This window comes from Megalobrama amblycephala, linkage group LG20, assembly GCF_018812025.1.
Source record: "Megalobrama amblycephala isolate DHTTF-2021 linkage group LG20, ASM1881202v1, whole genome shotgun sequence".
In the NCBI taxonomy this organism is placed as follows: domain Eukaryota; kingdom Metazoa; phylum Chordata; class Actinopteri; order Cypriniformes; family Xenocyprididae; genus Megalobrama; species Megalobrama amblycephala.
Window position 1 is genome coordinate 34113349 of NC_063063.1, and position 26302 is coordinate 34139650.

The 26302-nt window shown below is 37.9% G+C and overlaps 1 protein-coding gene across 21 annotated transcripts in view; it reads right to left on the reverse strand.

Moving 5' to 3' along the window:
• LOC125254972 (calcium-activated potassium channel subunit alpha-1-like) overlaps positions 1–26302 on the reverse strand; it is an 87793-nt gene that overhangs the window by 46923 nt on the left and 14568 nt on the right. For all 21 annotated transcript variants that reach the window (XM_048169808.1, XM_048169810.1, XM_048169809.1 and 18 more), the window contains exons 2-3: positions 17050–17214; positions 2773–2834 (exon numbers count right to left, since the gene is read on the reverse strand). In XM_048169808.1, coding sequence (XP_048025765.1) covers positions 2773–2834; positions 17050–17214 — 227 coding nt within the window. The remainder of the gene's footprint in view (positions 1–2772; positions 2835–17049; positions 17215–26302) is intronic.

Here is a 26302-nt window from a genome sequence, read left to right on the forward strand (position 1 = left end):
TAATACTTCTGAGGTGCATTTTGGGAGCTTGATGGCATCTGTGCCTATTTACTTTCGGGGAATGGAAAAGAGCTATTTTTTGTGTTTAAACTATTCCTGTAAGGAGTTATGGTTGGACCGAAGCTCCAGATGATCTCTGACAGACGCACCTGCTCCTGGGTAATGTAATGATGCTGTAATCTCAGTCTATTCAGAGGAACACAAAGACAACAGGCTTATCTCTCTCTTCCTCTCGACATCGAGCCTGTGGCATAAACAGGTCGTGTCAAACGCTCTTCACCTTTATGAGCTCACTGATGTGTGTAATGTTCGTATGACGTCAGTTTCAGTGTCTACGTGACCCATGAAACGATATAAGTACAGTGGTGATGGTCTAAACTCTCTCTCTCTCTCGGTTTCTGTTCCTAAATCTGTCTGTCACACCCCAAGGGACGATTCCTTCCGCCCCAGTCCCCATCACTTATTCATACAGGCTCCATGATTACCTTTCTGAATAGAGAGAATGTATCACAAATGTTTATTCCAGTGTATTTTGCATTACATTATTTTGTCCTTATGACAACGGGACTATAGTAGTAGTCGATACGATACCTTGAAAAATATCGATATTTGATACCATTTTTGATACCGCGGTGAAACTGCCATATATACCATAATACAGATAATTTCTCATAATTGTTTGATAATTTGAGTAATATTGTTGTAATAGCTTACACAGAGAACAGGGAGGCTTTATTTGAACTAAATTTTCAAAAAAAGAGACAAGTAAACAGTAGGGTTGCACGGTGTACCGGTACTACGGTAGTATCGCGATACTAAAGCTTCAAAATACTGGCGATGCCATTGTATTTTTTAAACGGTAGTATCGTCAGTACCGTAAGGAATGTTGTATGTGCGGCAGGTACACTTCAATTGAACATGCGTGCCTGCAAAAACATTACAAGAGACTGCCGTTGACTGTCTGCTGTGCCCTGTGTAGTAAATGCTCTGTAGAATTAGCGCCTTATTGTTTTCTGATGCTTCAGTTAATTTTGCAATGAGATAAAGTTGCACTTGCACGTTGTTATTCGCAGTGCATTTTATCTGGAGAAAGGGTCTGAAATTCACTTAATTAACATCATAAAATCTTTATATAAGAATGAATTCTCACAGTTTTTCCGTTGCTCATTTGGCCACTTCTGGAAAAGATTAAATAGTTTGTTTCTAGAAACATCTTTGCGAACACGATTCAGACAAATGCAATTCCATTCATCAGTAAGTTAAAGCGGGTTTGCACTCGGTTCTTATCAATCATATCAATCGTGATTTTATAATTATAAATGTATTATATGTTTTAATATACATACTGCTCTCCAGTCAGGCTTAGATATTTCAAGATAGGCTGGCAAAAATGCTCCTGATAGTTCGTGACACGAGCAAGAGCGCTGTTTTTGTTTCGTTTCTAAATGAATCTGTTTTTGAACAAATTGGACGAGTCACTGACTCACTAATCCATTCATTAAGACAGTCATTTGCTTCGTTCCTGAATGAATCAGCCGTTTTGAACGAATCGGTTGAATGATTCATTGACTTAATCATTAACACTTGCTGCCACCTACTGGCGACTTTAGTCTCCCATCTAAAAGTAGGTCTTTTCTATCATTTTTTTTTCCACCAACATTTTTATTTCTATATTCAAATTTTTATATTTGAAACATTAATATCATAACATTATTTATGCAATTGTAATTGAAGTGTAAATGCATAAATGCTACATCGTAATGTCAGTTCATACAGCTTCTGTGCAGTGCTAAGATGAATTTTGTTTACAATGATTCATTTGAATGGTAATAAAAGCCTGTTATTCATTCTCATTAATGAAGTATTCAGAGAAAAATCTGGTCTGTTTTCATGTTTTTATGAAAGTTTGGTTCATTTTGTATACTGCATTTTCGCGATACTACTTGGTATCGTGATACTTCAGCTGGTATAAAAGAGACATTTTTATGGTATCGTGACAACCCTAGTAAACAGTCAGTAGACTTATCGGCCAATATATCGGTTATCGGCTTTCGAATATAAAGAATTATCGGTATCGGCCAAAATATTAATATCAGTGCATCCATAAAGAACAAATAAACAAATTGTAAACAATAGCACAAATAAAAACAATAGAATAAAGAGACATTAAATAAACAGCTTTCAGTGTTTCAGGTGGGTCTAACAGTATATTCAGGTAAGAAATACTACAGAAATAAAAGTAATCAAATGTAAAATAACACTGGATAATCTTCACTGTAAAAATGCAAGTTACAAAAGTTATTCAGTCAAAAGCAGCGAGTGATTCTCTAATTAACATGACACACAGCTGCAGGTTTATTAGGCTGCTGTCACTTTAAGAGCTTGTGCACGGATCCAATATACTGATACACAACATGTGATTTCTTTCAACTAATTACGTTCCAAAACTTACTGTATTTCCCGGAACACTCTGCATTTTGACATACTTTCGTGTGTATTTGACTTTAATAAGCCACAAAAAAGAGCTCAATTTGGTACTCACATGATGTTTGAGAGGCAGCTTTATGTGAGCGCCACTTTTATAGATCAGTGCTTTTGGTGTGAGCACGAATCCTGCGGGAATTACTAAAATCATGTGCAATACAAGCACTATTCATCCGGAGCGAATGAGACGAGTGAGACAATTTATTTACTCACAACTTGCATTTGAACTCTTTATCTTTTTACTGTATCTAATGAGATGCACAGTGATAAAACAGGAAATATACTCACTCAGAGGAGTCGATGAAGTAAATCACAAGAGCGCCGATGCTCAGAGCGAACACGAGCACCACCTGAAACACAAGACATGTGAGTTACTTTACATGAATCTCGATTACCACAGTTTTTAAAAACACTGTAAGAAACACTGTGCTTATAGTAGGGCTGTCAACCTTAACATGTTAACGTGATTAATTCAAAATGCGTTAAAACAATTTAACACAAATATCGTAAATAAATGACTGAAGCAGGCTAAACTGTGTCACAAAAACACAAAATAAATGCGTTAAACAGGATAAATGATGCATGCTTAATTTCACAATAAGTATGCGATTATTCTTGATTAATTGCACAAAAAGGGTGCGATTAAAAATTTAATCTATTGACAGCCCTAGTTTATAGTAATGCACTTTCAATGCAAGTCTACGGGTAAGTCATTTTGGAGAAAAGTGCATCTTGTAATTTGCTTATATTCAGTTTTACAACATTAACCATATGTGGTATTTGTAGACAGAGTTACCCATGATTTTATTGATTTGCCAGGAAAAAACTACTTAAAATGCTGCTTTTATGTGTGTGAGAGCGAGACTCCAGCTGAACTGGGATGCATCTCTCTCATTAGTCAGTATGTCCTGCTGGCAGAAACCCATTTTAATCTAAAGATCCTGATGAGATTTGGGCAGGAATTGGATGGTGTGTAAACATCAAGCCACAGAGGACAGGAAAAAACCGTTTAGCAACCATCAGAACCGATCTTAAAAGGAACATCCTGCTTTAAAGGAACAGTTTAGACCAAATGAACATTCTGTTATCATCATGTCCTTCCAAACCAGACTTACTTTCGTTTGTGGAGCACATTAAGAGATGTTCAGTAGAATATTCACACTGTTCATAAAACACCATAAAAGTATCATAAAATGTCTTCTGAAGCCATATGACTTAATGGAAAATCATTTTGTTATGGAGGAAATGAGGGTGAGTAAATAACGACAGAGCGAACCATCCCTTAAAAAGAGAGAACAGGTCACAGCAAAGCGATCGTGAGCAACAGGTGTGTAGATCTGGAGGAAACGCCTGCTGACCTACTCTTCCTCTCGCTGTGTGTCTCTCATGCATTTTGAATGAGCAGGTAGATTATTTTCCATGAGGGGAAATGCCATTGTCTCTAAACCATTGAATCACTCATACTGAGAAAACACCTGCATGTATTTTTAATGGCCACTCACACACAGGAGCGTCCCGGTTCTGAGTCCAAGTCAAAACATCCCATCAAACGCCTGATTTTAGGACACCGAACCCAGACGCTCAGCAGGACCTGTAGTCTGATTCATGCGTGGTCATGCTCTGACACATCTGTTTCCATGGTTTCCATCCATTTGGCTTCGTTTGACCAGCAGAGGGAGCAACTGATGCTCACAAACAAAACAAACCAGCTTCCTCCACATTCAGAAGCCCGTGGACACAAACCTGACATGATTCAGATCCTCAAACAAGTCTATGTGGCTCAATATGTGTCTTGATGTTGTTTTTGGGCTCTACTAGAACAGGTTTTCCTGCTTGAATGTTGATTATTTTCCTCATATTCTCCATTGTTGCAGCTCCTCTCTTCCCAGTCTGTCAGTAACGCTCTGTTTAGTTCCTGTCTCTATGAAGCCCCTCCTTCTGAAAAGCACAATGTGCTCTGATTGGTCGGCTGGAGCAGTGTGTTGTGATTGGTGTTTGGGAAATGTCCCGCCCCTTACCATAACCGCCAGTTTCAACACACTACTAACTAACTCAACCAGGCCCCGCCCCTTTATTCTGCGCATGAATTATTTAAATGAGGAATATTGTGAAGAAACTCAAGATGGACTTCAGAAACACTGACACTGATTTAGTCCTCTTTAATGAACTGAATCTTTCTTTCCAAAAACAATGGAAATAAACAAACCTTTAGAAATATTAACTGGAGTGAAAGCCAGGTGTGACAACTAGCCCCGGTCTCGTGTATAAGGTATACCATCTGAATCAATTGTATGTGAATAATTCAGAATTCTGAATATATAATGTAGGAGTGTGAGTGGTGTGTCCAACATGAGATGTAATCAGCCTGTCTGAAAGTGAAACTCAGTTTGATTTCTAATCGCTGACTGATATCTAAGACACCTGTGAGTCTGACAGAGAGCCGATCGGATCTGACCTCCTGTCACACGCAGAATAAAGAGCTGACCGAGTCAAAGCGTTTACTACAGCTGCAAGGGGTCAGAGGTCAGCCCTCATTTCACTAACCGTCTGTGGCTGAAAAGGTCATTTACACAATTTTACAGATGAATATTCACAGTTTTATTTCTTCACAATAACACAGCAGTTTACCAATTTCCCCATTTAGATGCGCAGCCAAAGTGGAGCAGGCTGAACGGTTAACAGCTATAAAGGCTAATAAAGGTTGAGCTCATTATTAGGACAATGACAGCGACGCTGGATCCTCTCAGAAATGCCACTGCGTTTAATAGGCTGAATACGGCAGACACAGAGAGTCACCAGGGGCCTGAACTTCCTCATCCCTTCATCTGTCAGACGGACGGAGAGAGAGAGAGAGAGAGGTGTTTACAGCAGCTTCCTGAATTATTGAATCACCTCTTCATCCCCATCATCATCATCCTCACTCTGTAAATGAGTGTCTGTAGTAAAGAGAGGGAAATGTCACAGATCTTCTGATGAAGGACGGAGAGTGTTAGTCACCTGAAACTCTCGCTTTATTATTAATGATAAATGACTGAAAAGCTGCGACTAACAGTGTGATCTCATGATTGAGACACGTATAACATTAATGTATGAAGAGCTTCTGAAGCACAGCCCCTTTTGAATATGGACAATATTTCTAATAGATATTTTCAATCACAGATTGAAACTGTTGTATTAATGACAAATTATATGATAATTAAATGTTTACTGCAACTGAACTGAATGCATTTGACATCCATTCTGTTCTGTGTGATTTCTAAACCTACAAAGATTTTTTTTTGAAAACTAAAAGACTTTCAAATTACATGAGCCAATATTTTATTCACAATAGAATATAGATAACATAACAAATGTTTAAAGGGAGAAATTTTACACTTTTATGCACAAAATGAGCTCATTTCAAGTTTGATGCCTGCTACAGGTCAGAAAAAGCAAGACATTTTGAAAAGATTCAGCTGGGAGAACATCTAGCAACTAATTAAGTTAATTAATATCAGGTCTGTAACATGATTAGAGAGGCAGAGTCTCTCAGAAGTAAAGATGGGCAGAGCTGTGAAAGAGTGCGTAAAAAGATTGTGGAATACTTTAAAAACAGCGTTCCTCAATGTCAAATTGCAAAGACTTTGCAAATCACATCACCTACAGTGCATAACATCATCAAAAGATTAAAACTGGAGAAATCTCTGCGTAAGGGACAAGGCTGAAGACCTTTATTGGATGCTCGTGGTCTTTGGGCCCTAAGATGACACTGACTGTGTCAATGACATTACTAATACTTCCAGAAACCACTGTCGGTAAACACAATCCGCCGTGCCATCTGCAGATGCCAACTAAACCACTGTCGGTAAACGCAATCCGCCGTGCCATCTGCAGATGCCAACTAAACCACTGTCGGTAAACGCAATCCGCCGTGCCATCTGCAGATGCCAACTAAACCACTGTCGGTAAACGCAATCCGCCGTGCCATCTGCAGATGCCAACTAAACCACTGTCGGTAAACGCAATCCGCCGTGCCATCTGCAGATGCCAACTAAACCACTGTCGGTAAACGCAATCCGCCGTGCCATCTGCAGATGCCAACTAAACCACTGTCGGTAAACGCAATCCGCCGTGCCATCTGCAGATGCCAACTAAACCACTGTCGGTAAACACAATCCGCCGTGCCATCTGCAGATGCCAACTAAACCACTGTCGGTAAACACAATCCGCCGTGCCATCTGCAGATGCCAACTAAACCACTGTCGGTAAACGCAATCCGCCGTGCCATCTGCAGATGCCAACTAAACCACTGTCGGTAAACACAATCCGCCGTGCCATCTGCAGATGCCAACTAAACCACTGTCGGTAAACACAATCCTGCCGTGCCATCTGCAGATGCCAACTAAAGCTCTATCGTGCAAAAAGAAAGCCATGTGTGAACATGGTCCAGAAGCGCCGTCGTGTCCTGTGGGCCAAGGCTCATGGACTGTTTCAAAGTGGAAAAGTGTTCTATGGTCAGACGAGTCCAAATTTGACATTCTTGTTGGAAATCACGGACGCTGTGTCCTCCGGGCTAAAGAGGAGGGAGACCTTCCAGCATGTTATCAGCGTTCAGTTCAAAAGCCAGCATCTCTGATGGTATGGGGGTGCATAAGTGCATATGGTATGGGCAGCTTGCATGTTTTGGAAGGCACTATGAATGCTGAAAGGTATATAAAGGTTTTAGAACAACATATGCTCCCCTCCAGACGACGTCTATTTCAGGGAAGGCCTTGTGTATTTCAGCAAAACCACATACTGCAGCTATTACAACAGCATGGCTTCGTCGTAGAAGAGTCCGGGTGCTGAATTGGCCTGACTGCAGTCCAGATCTTTCACCTATAAGAGTCAAATACGTCAAAGACGACCACAAACTCTTCAGCAGGCCAGAATGGGACCATATTCCAACACCAAAACTCCAGAAACTCATAGCCTCGGTGCCCTAGACGCCTTTACACTGTTTTGAAAAGAAGAGGAGATGCCACACCATGGTAAACATGTCCCTGTCCCAACTATTCTGAGACCTGTAGCAGGCATCAAATTTGAAATGAGCTCATTTAGTGGATAAAATTTTACAAATTTCTCAGTTTAAATATTTGTTATATTATCTCTGTTCTATTGTGAATAAAATATTGGCTCATGTGATTTGAAAGTCTTTTAGTTTTCATTTTATTCAAATTTAAAAACATCCCAACATTTCCGGAATTCGTGTTGTAATCAACAAAACAAAGCTGGAAACAAGTATCCAAATCCAAAAAAGTAATATTGGCTGACAAAATACCAAATTACTGATCGATACCAATATTTTATTCCATGTTTCGATTAAATCATTATCATTCTGGTCTATTCTCTTAAGATACATACCTCAAAAACCTCAAACTGCGCTTTCACTTGTGCATATATATTCAAACTTTCCTCGTCTCAAGTCCGTCACAACACAAAAAACATGCCGAGTCACAGGTTCTGAACAACGTGAGGGTGAGCGAATGACAGGATGTCCAGTTTTGTCAGAGTCAGTGCTGATGTAATCCAGTGTTGTGATGTAACTCTCTGATGATATTTTTGTGTGTCGAGACTCAAATAAGAGGAATTTCATAACAGGGGTTCCGGTAAAAACTCTGAGCATGTGGAAAGAGGGACAAAGAGGATTTTGAGTCTCATGTCCTCAACGAGAGCAGATTATTTCATCTCTAGCAGCTTCTGATAACCTTTCTAACCACTTTAACTTCATTTACACCTTCATGATGTGAATCTGTGCTCTTAGTAAAACATACAGTACATTCACTGATCTAACAACTCAAATCTGCTGCAAATTTTACTTAACTTTTACTTAAAGCTGCCAAGTCTTCATGAGTTTCCAGCATTACACAAAATCAATGATGCGACTGAAGTTCAGAGGAGAGAACGGATCAGTCAGTAAACAGTCAAAGCTCTGTACAATCTGGCCACTAGTCGAAGTACAATCACTTTTAGCGCTTTCATTCAGTCCTCTGTTTACTCAGAAGAGCTCATTGAGGGATTTTGTAAACATGTCTTTGTTTCCTGATGGACTGATGTGAACCTGTGCACTCGCATTCCCAGAAACACAGAGAAGATTAGTGTCTTGCTATTTTTATGGCATTTCTGCCCAAAAAATACTATCAGAAAAATCAAAAATAGATTTCATTTTCTTGATATTTCTTTCAAAATATGTCAACAGAAGGTCATGGGATCGATTGCCAGGGAATGCATGAACTGATCAAATGTAATACCTTAAACACAATCTGGAGTGCATCTGCCAAACACATAAATGTAAATGATCAGATGAATCAGACGGTCTGTTGAGCATCGAGAGGAGTTTAAGATCTGCTATCACAATCAAACTCCTATTCTGTTTTACTCCTGACAACTCAAAAGTGTGTCAGAAAGTTTTTAATGTTTCTGAAAGAGTCTCTTCTGCTCTCCAAAGCTGCATTTATTTGATCAAAAATACTGTAAAATTAGTGAAATAATATTCCAATTTAAATCAGCTGTTTTCTATGTGAATATATAGTAAAGTGTAATTTATTCCTGTGATCAAAGCTGAATTTTCAGCATCATTACTCCAGTCTTCAGTGTCACATGATCCTTCAGAAATCATTCTGATATGATGATTTGATACTCAAGAAACATTTATGATTATTATCAATGTTGAAACTGCGATAAATTCCATTTTTCAGGATTCTTTGATGAATAGAAAGTTCAAAAGAACAGCATTTATTTGAAATAGAATCTTTTGTAAGATTACAAATGTTTTACTGTCACTTTTGATCAATTTAGTTTGTCAATTTAATGTGTCCTTGATGAATAAAAGTTCAGTTTTCTTTGAACGGTGTGTGAAGATACAAACAGCTCTGTAGACTCAGTTCTAGAAATACCTGCTATCATTAATGAATCTGGATCAGAGTCTGTCCAATATAGATCTCTGACCTGTGCAGGAGGCTGGAGAACACTGACAGAGTGTGTGTGTGTGTGTGTGTGTCTGTGTGTGTGTGTGTGTGTGTGTGTGTGTGTGTGTGAGAGTGTGTGTGTGTGTGTGTGTGTGTGTATGTGAGTGTGTGTGAGAGTGTGTGTGTGTGTGTGTGTGTGAGAGTGTGTGTGTGTGTGTGTGTGTGTGTATGTGAGTGTGTGTGAGAGTGTGTGTGTGTGTGTGTGTGTGAGAGTGTGTGTGTGTGTGCGTGTGTGTGTGAGAGAGAGTGTGTATCCACAAAACAGGACAGTGAGTTTGTCCCTGCAGAGTCATAACTAGAACATCCTGCGTCTCTTTCTCATCGGAGTGTTTTCTGACTGGGTCAATCTTAAAAAACTGTACTGTCTGGGTCACGTTTCATTTACATTTATGCATTTTGAGAGACTTGCACTGCATTCAACATTTACATTTTATTAGTTCATGCACTCCCGGAGAACTGAACCAAGTGATTTTTAAAATCAGAAAGAAACAATGAGAAAGTATATTTTGCATAAAGAAAAGGAGCGTTTCCTGCCGGTGTTTTGGTGAAGTAAATCTGCAGGCTGACAGGTGAGACAGATAAATCACGGGTGGAGAGCGGCGTTTGACCGCCAGACGAAACGACTGACCGCCGCTGTCAGATTGTGAACCCCGGGTTTGGTTTTAAACATGCAGAGAGAAGCCGTGATGTGCTCCGCTCACAGGCGACACGCCGGCTGTCAGAAACAGTTCAGTAGGCTGATGATTCCCAGGATTCCCTGCTGGAGAGCTTTTGTTCAGCTTTTGTCCATGCTGCTCATGTGTGTTGAGTTTGTTTACATCAGTGTGTGTGTGTGTGTGTGTGTGTACTGTACTGAGATGTCTCTTTGACGCAGCACACATGCAGTGTTGTACATTTTAACCAGTTGATAGAAAAGTATTCTTAAAATGCATTCTAAAAATCATAATCATAATAATTATTCACAATATTTTGAAGGGCCCATGATAACATCATCATGCATGTTCATTATCGTGATATATTGTATTATCATATACCAGCACGCATTATTTTTTTATTTTCTATTTTTATTTTAGTTTTTTTTTTTGGTAATTTTTAATAGGTTTTGTTTTTGAAAATACATGTAAATAGATTTTTATTCACTTTTTTTTTTAGTTAAACTACATTAAAATGAGAATTGCTGCCTTGTCAACTAGATGAAATAAAGTTTGTTTTTTATTTTATTTCAAGTAACAAATGTTTTTATTGGTTTCAGTTTTAGTTTAACTGTTGGTTTCTGTCAGCTGTATGTTGCCATTCATCTCTAAAACAAAATGATGCATTTTTTTAAATTATTGATTGATTTCAGCTGCATAACAGAACGACAAAGCCGATATCAATGAATGCACAAGTGTGCACATGGTCCGACTCTACCTCGTGTTGAAGTAACACTGAAGCACAGTTAAAGTTAATGAGATAATTAAGCGATTAAGTGCTGATTGAGCAGTAGTGATGAACACCTGCTGTTAACAAGCAGAATCACCGGAGAAAAGAGAAACACAAGAACTACAACTCACTTCAGCCACAGCTTTAGATCAAATCAGCTGAAGATAAAAGACATTAAATCTCTCAAGATCTGATTAAACAACTCCACAAACAGCATCACCAGCTTCACTTACTATTGACCAGACTGACTTTATTTCTGTCAGAAGTCTACAGAAGCTCTAATTGAGAACTAACAGATGTTTAGATGTTGAAAAAAATGATGCCAGGTCAGAGTTTGCTTTAGTTGAAAGTCAAGTCAATGTGTTACTTGCTGTTCTTTGTAATTAATTCTGACATTTACAAGCATTTCTAGGGAATATTTTTTACACCTTTTTTTTTTCAGAACCACATTTCACAAACGAAAACCTACGAATACTAATGAGCACGTTTGATGACAGATGTCAGGACGGGTTTACTGGTTAACTGGTTGGTTTATAGATGATCTGTATTCCAGATGGAGAAGGTTTAACACCACAGCATTCTGGATCAGAACAACAAATCAGCCTGTAAGACCACTAAAGAGAAAACACACACACACACACACACACACACACACACACACACACACACACACACACACACACACACACACACACACACACAGTCCTATTCACACTTCTATAATGAGCTCCTCTCTCTTCCTCCAGGCAGAACTTTTAACCTTTTCCTTTTAATGTTTCTGCTCCATATCACATCATCTCCGCTGCTCTTCCTGACATGTTCTCACTCCTGCCAGAGGAAGACCTCCTCACGGGAGAGATGAAGGTGATGTGGAGCAGACTACTTCACTAGAGGTCTTCAAATACAGCATTTATGGGTTATTATTATTATTTAATTATTCTTTTCACTGATAAAAAGAACACTGTGACACTACAATTGTTTCTCTCTATCAGGATTATCTAAATGTCAAACTCTGATCAACATTAATTCTTTATCTGAATCTGACAGAATAATTCACTCATTATCTAACGCAGGGTTTTGTCCTAATAAGTGAACACTTTTAATCAGGTCAATGTGGAGAAAGTTTGACTGAAACAGTCGCATGCTAAAAGCTTTACAGCTGTGCTATAATTACTTTCCTTATCAAAAATTATTCATATAGTTCACAATACTTTAAATGGGTCATATTTTGCATGTTCTTTCAGCGTGAATTTGGAGGCGGAGCAATGAAAAAAGGGGCGTGTTCGATTGCATCTTTAAAGATGCAGTAGCCAAAAAAAAAGAAAAAAGAAAAAAGAGTAATGTAAGATAATGCAAAAAATAAATGATGACTAATGCATTAAAGGTTTAGTTCACCTAAAAATGAAAATTATTTCATGATTTACTCTCAAGCCATCCTAGGTGTATATCTTCTTTCAGATGAACACAATCTGAGATATATTAAAAATATCCTGCCGGAAGCTAGTTATTATATATATATATATATATAAATAAAGTTTTAAATATGGATATTGTTCTTACAAAAACCATCACTTCGCTTCAGAAGGCCTTTATTAACCCTCTGGAGCCGTATGGATTACATTTATGATGGATGGATGCACTTTTTTGGGCTTCAAAATCTCGCCCCCCATTCACTCCCATTATAAAGCTTGGAAGAGCCAGGATATTTTTTAATGTAACTCTGATTGTGTTCGTCTGAAAGAAGATAGTCATCATATACACCCAGGATGGCTTGAGGGTGAGTAAATCATGGGATAATTTTCATTTTTGTGTGAACTAAACCTTTAGCCAAGTAGAACGTCGGAACGCCGCAGCCGTTCCATCAGCTGTTGCTTAAAAGTCTCTAGTTTTACTCCATGCAACCTCTGAAAAAGGTCCGAGACCGACTGTCCTCCACGTGTGACAGATGAATGTTTCAGAGCGACTCTGAATCATCTCAGACCTTCAGAACCTGACGTCATGAGAACAATCCATCACCAAAGTCATTAGAGCAGTGTTCAAACGCAGCCGGACAGTACATGAATTAATAAAACCCTTTCCTGAAATATCCCTGAAGATTCGCTAGGGGAAGAGGAAACGCATCATCGCCGAGGACCCTCATATACTGTCAGCGCTAATACAGCTTTAATGAAAGAGATCCGGTTACAGTTGAGCGCAGGGGTCATCTGATCAGGTCACATGACTGTATTCATGTTCATCAAATTAGACACATGTCAACAGGGACAGTTGAGTAACAGTTCCTCATCCTCAAAAACAAAACATGAACTCTATCCAACTAACTCAACTACAATAACTGCTTCATCTGACCCCTGACACACACACACACACACACACACACACACCTGCTGTAGGGAGGTTAACTGCTGTCACCATGGTTACAGACCATCGCTGTAAACTGGAGAGGAAATGACTCATGAATTAACTTCCACACACACACACACACACACACACACACACACACACACACACACACACACAGAAATCTGAGTTTAACAGTGATATTTAAGTAGAAACCAAAACATTAAGCACAGTTGGTACTATAGTATACAGTAGACACAGCGGTATTTGTCTCAAAAGTAACCCTGGTTTTACTGCAGTTATTCAGCTGTAGTTTACACATGAAAACTATCGTCTCCAAACAGATCGGCTAAATCATGGAAAGAGTAATAGATCATATTTGAATATCATCATGTATTTGTATCTGTATATTGTCACAACCAACCAATGGACAACAAACATAAGTTAGAAATATTTCTATAATCCCACTTGTTTACATTTTGTATTTTAATCTGATGTTCATTAATGCTTATTTTCCCTACAGAACAAACAAACAAATGAATATATGAATAAAATGAGATAATGAGATATTATTTCTGATACTGTACTACAAGAAAAAAATATCTCCTCCATGGCAACTGCAGCATCTCGTGGCATATGAATAAGTCATATGATTGGACACACCAGGAGTGTGTGTGTGTGTGTAAACATTAGCACTTTAGGTGTGTGTGAGAGATACATTACCCTGCTAGTGATATACGATACGTTATGAGAGAGAGAGTGTGTGTGTGTGTGTGTGTGTGTGTGTGTGATGCATCAGACAGAGGCAGACAGATTCTGGGACTCTGGATAATCTGCTCTGGTTTAAGTCTCTGCTCTAAGCCGTCGTACAATCACAATCCCAGTAACGTTCCTCTACATGTGCCGCCCCTCGCCATCACAAAACCCTCTAAACCTCACATGAGATTATTACAGCCAAACCGCCCGGTTCCTTCCCCCTCGTCGAGTGACGCCCAGCATCCATGAGTGACATCCGATGGATCAATCCGCCTCTATGAGCCAATCACAGGGCTGCACGATTTGGGGGGGAAAATCTAATTATAATTTTTCTGATAAAAAATGGCTATTTAAAGTAAAAAATGCATGTTTGCTGTGTTTGTTTGTCAGGGGTCAGGCGGGTCAAGTAATAAAAAAAATAACATTCCAAAAATTGCGTGTGGTTCGCAGGTGGATGAGATCAATCACTAATGTGATGATTTTAATTAAGACACGGAACTCTTGTTTCACAGTCAAACGCAACGAACATTCATTTTCAACAACAACAACAACAACAACAACAACAACATATCTCTCTTCAGGGAAAACCAATCAAGGACAACATTCCTAGAGCACCTCCTAGTAGGGTTGTCATGATACCATAAAAATGTCTTACGATACTATACCAGCTGAAGTATCACGATACCAAGTAGTATCGCGATACCATCCAGTATACAAAATGAACCAAACTTTCACAAAAACAGACCAGATTTTTCTCTGAATACTTCATTAATGAGAATGAATAACAGGCTTTTATTACCAATCAAATGAATCATTGTAAACAAAATTCATCTTAGCACTGCACAGAAGCTGTATGAACTGACATTACGATGTAGCATTTATGCATTTACACTTCAATTACAATTGCATAAATAATGTTATGATATTAATGTTTCAAATATAAAAATTTGAATATAGAAATAAAAATGTTTGCGGAAAAAAATGATAGAATAGACCTACTCTTAGATGTGAGACTAAAGTCGCCAGTAGGTGGCAGCAAGTGTTAATGATTAAGTCAATGAATCATTCAACCGATTCGTTCAAAACGGCTGATTCATTCAGGAACGAAGCAAATGACTGTCTTAAAGTCGGCATGAAATCAAAATTGACAATTCTTATTTTTTTATGGAATATTGTAGTATTTATTATCAATAATTTATCCGTGAACTTCATAATTTTTTTAAAATTCATGTGCCCTCATAATCTTTAATCAAAATCATTAACCACCCATCCCCCTTCAAAACGACTCATCGTCTCTTCCTGTCACATGCTATGGCGCAAGGGTGGAGCTATCAGGAATTGCAGTGACGTATGGGGTAAATGCTGTGCTTCACTTTATAGAGATTAATGCATTAAACACCGCTGATGCCAGTCATTGGGGTGTACAGTAAACATGGAAAGGAACCTGCGACACGCTCAGTCAGTCAGGCTGCGTGTCCACTGGAGCAGAGCAAGCAACCAGAGCATTTTTAGATTCATTCTTATGGAAGTTGAGCGTCACTTAATTTACGCGCAGCTCAACTTCCATAGGGATGAACCGAAAACACTCGCTCTTTTAACTGCTTGCTCCGCGCCAACGGACACGCACCATCAGTCAGTCAGTCAGACTCTCTCGCTGTTTAGTGCCGTTAACCGTCCTCGTCATCCTCAATAAATAAAGCTCTTACAGTAACGTGAGTGCTCGGAGTGAGTAATTCATATCTGCCTCCATTTTGTTAGCAACGCCCAACTTCCAATCAATTCCCGAAGGACGAAATCAAGTCCCGCCCTCTCATTTCAGATGCCGTTTCACTTGGATAGACGTCACAGTACAGAAGAAAAGACAATCGCAACTTCCGTTTCATGCCGACTTTAATGAATGGATTAGTGAGTCAGTGACTCGCCCAATTTGTTCAAAAACAGATTCATTTAGAAACGAAACAAAAACAGCGCTCTTGCTCGTGTCACGAACTATCAGGAGCATTTTTGCCAGCCTATCTTGAAATATCTAACCCTGACTGGAGAGCAGTATGTATATTAAAACATATAATACATTTATAATTATAAAATCACGATTGATATGATTGATAAGAACCGAGTGCAAACCCGCTATAACTTACTGATGAATGGAATTGCATTTGTCTGAATCGTGTTCGCAAAGATGTTTCTAGAAACAAACTATTTAATCTTTTCCAGAAGTGGTCAAATGAGCAACGGAAAAACTGTGAGAATTCATTCGTATATAAAGATTTTATGATGTTAATTAAGTAAATTTCGGACCCTTTCTCCAGATAAAATGCACTGCGAACAACAACGTGCAAGCGCAACTTTATCTCATTGCAAAATTAACTGAAGCATCAGGAAACAATAAGGCGCTAATTCTACAGAGCATTTACTACACAGGGTACAGCAGACAGTCAACGGCAGTCTCTTGTAATGTTTTTGCAGGCACGCATGTTCAATTGAAGTGTACCTGCCGCACATACAACATTCCTTACGGTACTGACGATACTACCGTTTAAAAAATACAATGGCATCGCCAGTATTTTGAAGCTTTAGTATCGCGATACTACCGTAGTACCGGTACACCGTGCAACCCTACCTCCTAGTGGTCATTATATAAACACTAAGAAACCTACATGAGACATTGCTTAATATCTTAACAGCTTTAACTAAAATATACACAAGCTTAACAGAGATTATTCTCATAAGAGTGTTTTCCAACATTATGATGGAAGCAATTTTCCAGAAAAAGGTATGTACTTTTATATGTACTTTTAAATCAATACACGCACCCACACATATATATATATATATATACACATGAATTACACACATATATATATATACATGAATTACACACATATATATATATATTTTACAACTGTAAAAAATAATTCTAGTTCAATCTGTCACTCATTGTCATCAACTTTAGCTCTGTATGAACATCCTGTTGATTTTCTTGTCATGATGGATTATAATTCATAAAGCTTGACAATATGGCATCGTGAGAGAGACTAAAGAGGTGTCGGGCGTCTGGACTCACCAGCACACGTCCAGTGAGCGTCTGAGCAGAGATCATGACCCCGGCCCAGTCCTTCACAGAGGTCATCCATCCCACCTCGCTGGCCGCCGCCTCCGTCTCCCGCTGCCCGCCTGCTTTAATCACGCCGTCACTGAGGACCACCGGGTTACTGACCCGCTGCACGTCCTGCACACACACACACACACACCGTCAGTGACCACATGGAGAGACATGAAGCCTGTCAAGAACACACACAGGTCACATTTCATCACAAAATCAAAAGAAAGAAATATTTATTTTGCAAAAAAGAACATGACGCTGATTTTAGCAGCATTGCAACATTATTTTAATTTCAACTGAGAAATATTCTTCCTTGAAATCATATTATTTATTCTAATTGTTTTGGGTTTTTTTACCATAATGCAAAAAAAAAAAAAAAAAAAAAAAAAGTAATGCATTTAATTTATTCTGATTTAAATAAAAAAAAAATCATCTTAATATGTTAAAATTGTCATAAATATAATGTCACAAAGCAAAAATCTCTTCTGAGATTCAGTGGCAGATGGAAAGATCTGATATAAGCTTATGAAAAATAAGAATAAATTTATTGAAAATGACTCATAGGATAGCTGACTTGTCAGAGAGCATGTGAAAACATAAAATATCTAATAAAATGTACTATTTTAATGAAAAATGTATATTTTGTATTGAAGATGAGTAACAACGGGAGTTTTCAGCATTTTAGACAGGATACTCAATCCAGAAAAACATGAGGAGCTGATCAGATAAAATAATGATGAAATTAGCTGAAGAGGAAAGTCATTGCTCTTGCTCTTTTGTTTGACATTTCAGATGAAATCTTAATTATTATTTATACATAATCAAAGTAATGAGTGCTTTCCTCTCATTTTAACCCTTGCAGTGTGGATAAACTGTCCAAAAGTGTGGCTGTGCTTCATCTTTGAGCTGCTGATCTCCATAAGGATTGATCATTTTATATTTCACTTTCATTATGAAATGTGGAACGGCTCGGAAAGCATTTGCAGTATCATACGACGGCCCACATATGATGTTTAGTCTCTGACAAACACACGTGACCTTCACATGCTGATGTCAGGCCGTCACCTGCCCCTCTATTCCACTCACACACTCGCAGCGATTCTCCACACGCAGGCTTATATTCGGTCGTGTGTCTAAAACAGGACCTCAGCGCTGGAGTCCGGTGTCACGGTTCAACACGCCGGCCAGAGAATGCCACATATGTGAGACGCGTAACACACGAGCAGTCGGTCTTACATGCCACACTGAAATACACACGCTAGCGCCGACCTACCGACACACAGACACATTCACACGCCCCTTAAACGCTCTGTAAATACTGTAAACACTTCACCACACTCCAGCTTCATTTCACACACAGACATTAGCACCAACAATCACCATTTCACTTCCATAATGTCAAATATTTCCAAGGATAATACATGAGAAAAATGTAGGAGATGGTAAAAAGTGTCCGTATAGAAAACTGTTCAAAAGTTGAATTTTTTTAAATGTAAACAAAAAAAAACATATCTTCTGCTCACCAAGACTGTTTATTTGATCAAAAATACAGTAAAAATAGTGAAATATTATTCTAATGTAAAATATCTGTTTTCTATGTGAATATATAGTAAAGTGTAATTTATTCCTGTGATCAAAGCTGAATTTTCAGCATCATTACTCCAGTCTTCAGTGTCACATGATCCTTCAGAAATCATTCTGATATGATGATTTGATGCTCAAGAAACATTTATGATTATTATCAATGTTGAAACTGTGATACATTTTATTTTTCAGGATTCTTTGATGAACAAAGTTCAAAAGAACAGCATTTATGTGAAAAAGAATCTTTTGTAACATTATAAACTGTCACTTTTGATCAATTTAATGCATCCTTGATCAATAAAAATTCTGACTTTCTGACCTCAAACTTTTGAACAGTAGTGTATAAGTTGACGTCAGCTGAAAAGGAAAGCAATTATGAAGACAAACGTGTTTTTGTTCTGTTAATTCACAATTAAAACAGGAACATGAAAGTAAATAAGCTCATTTAGATTTCATGTTGATGATGATCATCTTTCATTTAGAATAAATACCGCAATATTCCATTAAAATAAGATTCTCATATTGAGGAGAATCTGTAGGTCATCAGACGCAGCGGCTGTCAGCACTGAGACCCGAACAGAGCCGAGAGAAACCACAGACACGCTTAATCACATTACACAAAACCATCAAACACATGCATCAGAAAATAAGAACAACATCATTCAAAATACAGATTCTAAAAGAAGAAGATCGCCTTTGGATACAAACTTCACTATGATTAAAGTCAGAATAAAAATCTAAATGGACAATGCTTGTTGTTTTTATGGAATATTGCAGTGTTTATTCTAAATGATTTATCATTATTGTTTTAAATTCATGTTCCTCTTCTCTGATGACGAGGGCGGGGCAACCTGTCACTCACATGAGATCCACCAATAGCAAACCACAACCATCCAATCAATTCCCCACAGACAAAATCAAGCCCCGCCCTACATTTGTTCTTGTTTGCGAAGCGTTTCACTCGGATATATGGCACAATAGGGAAGAAAACGATCGCAACTTCCATGCGACTTTAAAGAGCGTTGTTGTTTTCTGTTATCACAATGCAATACAGATGCATGATCAAATGCATCAATGTTCAATAAAGAAATGCATTAATAATAATAATAATAAATCAGAAAAAAATTCTAGTATAGTTATAGATATATTCAAAGTTGTACCCATTACAAATCAGCACCAGCAAACACATCCAAAACCTTTCTGACCTTAAAATACAATACAGATCATTCCCTCCTCTAAACGAGCGCAGCTGCATTCAACAGCAGATATATTTATGCCTGACAGACGGAAGGAAGGAAGACACTGCGCTGACAAATCACACGTTCACCTGGACCCTACGGACACACTTGAGCTTTTAGAAAGTAAATATAGTGTAAAAAAATAAATACTAGAATAATAACAACTTAATAAAATAACACCAACCAAAAGGGCTTTGATTCGTGCAGAATTACAGTAACAGTGCATTAGAGCTGCTGAACTTTGCTTTTCGTCTGTTGAAGACATTTTTGTTGAGTTCACCAACATCTCCAGTCATCAAACATCTCTGAAATCATACTCAGAAAATCTCATGTAAATTCTGCCACATAAGTTTGAAGTATGATAAAACACACGTGCTGATAAAATAAACATGATCCTGCGTGAAGCCAAAGTGATCTGAGCGATTTTACAACAGCGTTCAGCTCACAACGCCAAAAAAGGAAGAAACATTCATTTCAGCTGCGCCGATAACACAGTCGAGAAGATTCAAACATTAAACCAGTTCATGTGACGCATTTGTGTGTTTGTCTAAAGCGTTACTGAGAAACACCTGGAATACACACACACACACATAAATAACACTAAACACACACATCACTGTTAATAGTACAGACTGTACAGCATCTCTCTGAAGACGTCTAAGATTAAAGATACAGCGGCTACTAAATTATGTTTAAGACTTGACCTCGAGGGCTCTTTATAGGCAGTATTTGAGGGACTGTAAAGTTATTAGCAGCACAAATTTCCTTATTTAGTCAGAATGTCAGATGCATCCTTCTCAGAGAAGACAATCCCTTAATGCACTGCAGCCAGATATTAAATAATTCCAAGAGGGTGGATAAAACATGAATAATTTTGATTAAAAGTGCACTACTGGTCAAAAGTTTAGGGTCTGTACGTTTTGAAAAATAGCATTTAATAAATATTGCAGTTTTGAAATGTCGACTAACAGCGCATTACAGTCAATGCAGAAACACACGAAGGAATGAATTAATCTTTCAGCGACAGTAAATAAACTGGCTGTAAACATGCAATACTTCTAAGATGAAAGTGGGATGTGTTAACGACACTCTGTACATGAGGTTTAGAGTAAATTTGCATATCGTCAGCATAAAAATAATAATTAAGACCAAGAGACTTTAATAAGTGAACCAAAGGAAAAACATAAATATTAAAAAGTAAAGGGCCAAGGACAGAACCCTGAGGAACACCAATTCAGGCGAATTAAACTTTTATTCAGCAAGAACACATTAAATTGATCAAAAGTGACATTTATAATATTACAAAACATTTATATTTTAAATAAGAACTTTTTATTCACCAAAGAATCCTGAAAAATAAAATGTATCAGTTTCTACAAAAATACAAACTGTTTTAAACAATGATAATCATCATATCAGAATGATTTCTGAAGGATCATGTGACACTGAAGACTGGAGTAATGATGCTGAAAATTCAGCTTTGATCACAGGAATAAATTACACTTTACTATATATTCACTTAGAAAACAGCTGATTTACACTGGAATAATATTTCACAATTTTTACTGTATATTTATTTTTGATCAAATAAACACAGCCTTGGTGAACAGAGGCTTATTTCACAAACATTAAAACATTTTCCCATCCCAAACGGTAGTGTATATTTATTTCAGTACTCAAAATGTTGGTAAAAATGATTAAAAATTGACCCAATATATGTGTGTGTGTGTTGTGTATTTTTAATGCCTACTGAAATCCTTTGAATCACTTGAAATGGAGACTGCTGCCTATATAGAGCGTTCCAAATCAGTGACTTATAAGGGTGTGTCGTCAGTAGACGGGCGGCTCATAGGGTTTGAAACGGAGCCAGCGGTTATTTAAACAGAAACAGGTAATAACTCTGACGGTTAGCAGATCCAAACACAGCTGGCCTCGACCAGTCAGAATCAATCGCTCGCTCTCAGCTTTATTAGCCATCAAAGACACAATATTTATGTCCTATATATTTATGTGTGTTTACTCTTTGGCGGCTGAGATTTATGAGCCATTTGGTGTTTGGTTTAAACTGGCTTGATAAAAAATTGGAGAAAAATGGCGAAAGCGAGCGAGGACAGAAGCTGCATATATCCAGTGATCAGTGTCAGACTCACAGCGACTCTGATTTTATCGCTGCAGGTCTCTGTATCGTTGAGTGTAGTGGACGTTTCTCCTGACGGACGCTCTAATCGCACTGGTGAGCCGCACAACTGGCCATAGCTCTTGAAAATCAGATCACAATTGGGATGTAAGAATAAGACGCCACTCTAATTGGACAAGAAATCAGTTTACTATAATTACAGTAAAAAAAGTAGAGGGGAAAGTGTTTGCCATCCTGATAAATTGTGGTTGACTGTTCAACAAGTCAATTTCCCACGAACGCTTACGAGGAAGATCTAGTCACTGGATTTGACGTGAAGTTTACGAGGTTCATGGTAAAGTTTGTTTGAAGTAAGGAGGCACTAATAAACACGCAACCTTAACTTCCACAGAGCGAGATGAAACGCTTACAAACACCACATAAACCTGCCATTAACACACACCGTCCTCAGATCGGCGGCGGAGCGACCGAAGGACTAATTGGCTGCGCGCTGTAGATCTGTCCGGCCTAATGATCTCGCCTGAAAATGTCGCCCAGAAATGCTCGCTCTCTATAAATATTTAATTTAAAAGATGGCAAAGTTCAAAGAAAAATGGCCGGCAGTGATGGCAGAGATCCCTCGCTCCAATTAATTCTGAAAACGTCCCTCATGAATCAAAGAGATGAGCTCCGCCTGTAAAGCACACAGGAAAAAAACACTAATGGGAAACTGCAGCTGCTTGAAACACGTCCAACACGTCTAAAACTCCTCCCGCAAAAATTAAGCCTGTAAATCTTCTCCCCAACGGGACTTACACAAGTTCTGCCAGTTTCATCCGTCAACATAACAAAACAGTCAAAAAAGAATGACATACAAGCTGCTTTTACATTTAGATTACACGCTTGTTAAATAATAACAGGTCATAACGTCAGTGTTCATATGAATATACCCGTCCTCGTCCATTCAATCCAAAGACAACATGAGGATAAAGTTAATCAAGTTTGATAAAGCTCCAATAATGGCACTAAAACACTGTTTAACAACAAATCATTTTCCATAATTGTGAGCGATTTGTTGTGGCTCCAATCACAGTATTTATTTACTAAAAAAAAAGGGGCTACAGGGTTTTGGTTTGATCGCACAAGTACAACACAAGGACTATGAATTGGCGTCACACGCACAATAACTGGAATTTAAAAATGAAAGAAACATATGATTAATAAACTGTTAGAATGCAGATATACACAGGGATTCTCTTTGTGCCGTGAACTTTTCAATGCGCAGCGCAACTGCGCGCTCTGACTCCATATTGCTTCAAGCACATCATTCTGCACCCGGGATGTGCATTAGCTGCTGCTGTTTTGAAGCGTTTCATATTGTCATGGTTTTGCACACTGAAAGATTATTAATAGCCTATTTTGTTCTGTCGTATCTATCATGTCTTGTTGCCCCATTAAAAAGCTGCCAAATACATTTAAAATAAGCGTCTTTTAATCTGACATTAATATAAATACATTTAATTCTTTACATATAAATATACATCTAATATAAATAGTTTTTTCATTTAATAAGAATACAAATAGTAATTTTAAACTTTTTATTAACATTTGGATTTAAAAAAATTACCGTGCAAAGTTTTTTTTTCTTCAAGAATTAGAATTAGCATACTTTTTGCTGCTGAATTATATAGGCTACTCACCTACTTATTTATTTATTGGTCATCTTAAGATTATATATTTTGTATTCATTTGTTGTTTTACTCTATAATGAAGTGGTGTGTTTAGTGCATTCTGGATTGTTTAACAAATCAAAGAGTGAATTAGTTCCACAAATACAGATGTATAGATACAGACTCCCACTAATAAATTAATTCAACAAAGGTAACGTCTTTTGCTACATATTTTTAATGGTTTAAATGTATACTCTACATGTTTGACCACTAATGAACTATCATTTAGCTTACTATATGTTGTGTACGTTACTAATGTGCCCTACCATCATGAATAAATAAATTACCTTTAGAGCACAAAATTGTTTACAAGAGAACAAATTTCTTCATTGATCTAGCCACTTAATTTTGCTCTCAGAATGCACCAGATTTATGCATTTAAATTTAAAATGTACAAAATTTTCCTCCGGGGGGGCATGCCCCTGGACCCCCCTAGAGGAACCGATGTCCACCCACCACAGTCTCACAGAATGTATTTTTCACTGCGTGTGGCGTGACAGCGCCACGGCTTGTCGGACAAAGCAACAGTAACTAAGGGGGGGCAGGTCAATTAATGACTGACATTTCATTTTTGGGTGAACTAACACTTTAAATAAACAAATACATGTATTTGAAAAAAAAAAAAAAGATTTGGCACAAGATAAAAAATATATGAAACAATAAAAGTAAAATTAAATAAAGCTGCAAGCAGCGATGAAAGGGCCCTCAGATTTCACTCCAAGAGACTTTTTTGTAGGTATTGAGCTGTTAGATGTGTGTAACAAATTTCATACCTGTACGTGAAACGTAGTGTCAGGGGCACTTCGTTGAAATTTTTTAGGTGGCGCTATCGAGCCATTTTGCCACACTTAATTCTGAAACCCATATCAGACGTAAATTTTCACCACTTCTGACGCATCTGCAAAGTTTCATGAGTTTGAGTATGTTTCGGTCCTCAGAAAAGTGATTCACCTTACATGGCGAAACATCAGACTTTGTCGGTCACCACGGACACGCCCTTCAACGAAAACTCAAGATCTTTGCGATTTAACATCTCAAAGGCCTTAAGATTAGACTGGCCATATATGATGTTGATCTGGTTTAATCTCTATGAGGAGTTAATCACAGTGTAAAACATGTCATTTCCTGTTGCCCCCAGGTGGCGCTATGACTGTAACTGAATATTGTCATATAGATGTCTTCAGGTCAGGACTCTAATAAAACATGTGAAGTTTGGGGCAGATCAGACATTGTATGCCCGAGTTACAACAACTTCCTGTTTCATGGTGAAACATCGAACTTTGCCAGGCCGCCACGAACACGCCCTTCAGCGAAAACTCTAGATCTTCGCAATTTAATGTCTCAAAGGCCTTTAGATTAGACTGACCAAATATGATGTTGATCTGATTAAAGCTCTAGGAGGAGTTTGTTAAAGTACAACATGTGGAAATGGCAAAAACTGCCAAAATTTTGTAGAGAAAATTCAAAATATCTCACTTCCTGTTGGGTTTACAAACTTTGCACCGGGGGCTTTTTTGTAGGTATTGGGCTGTTACATCTGTCTACCGAATTTCATAACTGTACGTGAAACGTAGCACGAAGGGCGCTTAATCGAAATTTTGTAGGTGGCGCTATCGAGCCATTTTGCCACACCTAATTCTGAAACCCATATCAGATGTAAATTTTCACCACTTCTGACGCATCTGCAAAGTTTCATGAGTTTTTGAGAACGTTTAGGCCCTCAAAAATGCGATTCATTTTGGAGAAGAAGAATAATTGGCTGAGCAATTCCAATAGGGTCCTCACACCATCGGTGCTCGGGCCCTAATAAATAAATGTATTTAAATAAATATGATTTAATATAAATATAATTTACTAAAAGAGTTCTTAGAACATACTTGAGAGGTTATGAAAAGTGAATAAATAAATTTGATTATGTGACTATTTTAAAGTATTATTTACATAAATGTTAGTCTTACTATTTGTGATATATTTGCATAGTTTTTTTAATTAAAGAGGAAATATCATAAAAAAACTGACTTTTTCTGTATTTTAAGTGCTATAATCGTGTCCCTAGAGCATCTACCAACCCAGAAAACATGAAAAAGGAAAACTCAGTCACTTTGTTTTGGTAAACCTTACTCTGCAAACATGTGAAAAAACGAACCCCTCAATCCTCATTTTGGCTGCGTGAGATTCTCCAGCTTTGTTGTTGTTGAGCTGTTAAAGCTCCGCCCTCTTCTGGAAAGGGAGGCGGGAGCAGCAGCTCATTTGCATTTAAAGGGACACACACAAAAACTGTGTGTTTTTGCTCACACCCAAATAGGGGCAAATTTGACAAGCTATAATAAATGATCTGTGGGGGATTTTGAGCTGAAACTTCACACAACATTCTGGAGACACCAGAGACTGATATTACATCTTGTGAAAACAGGTCCCCTTTAAAACAAACTACTTTACCACTTCTATTTACATAAATCATATTGCACAATATTATATTGAATAAACAAATACATACATTTTTTTTTTTTAAAAATGGTGTTAATTTAATTAGTTGCGGGGGAAAA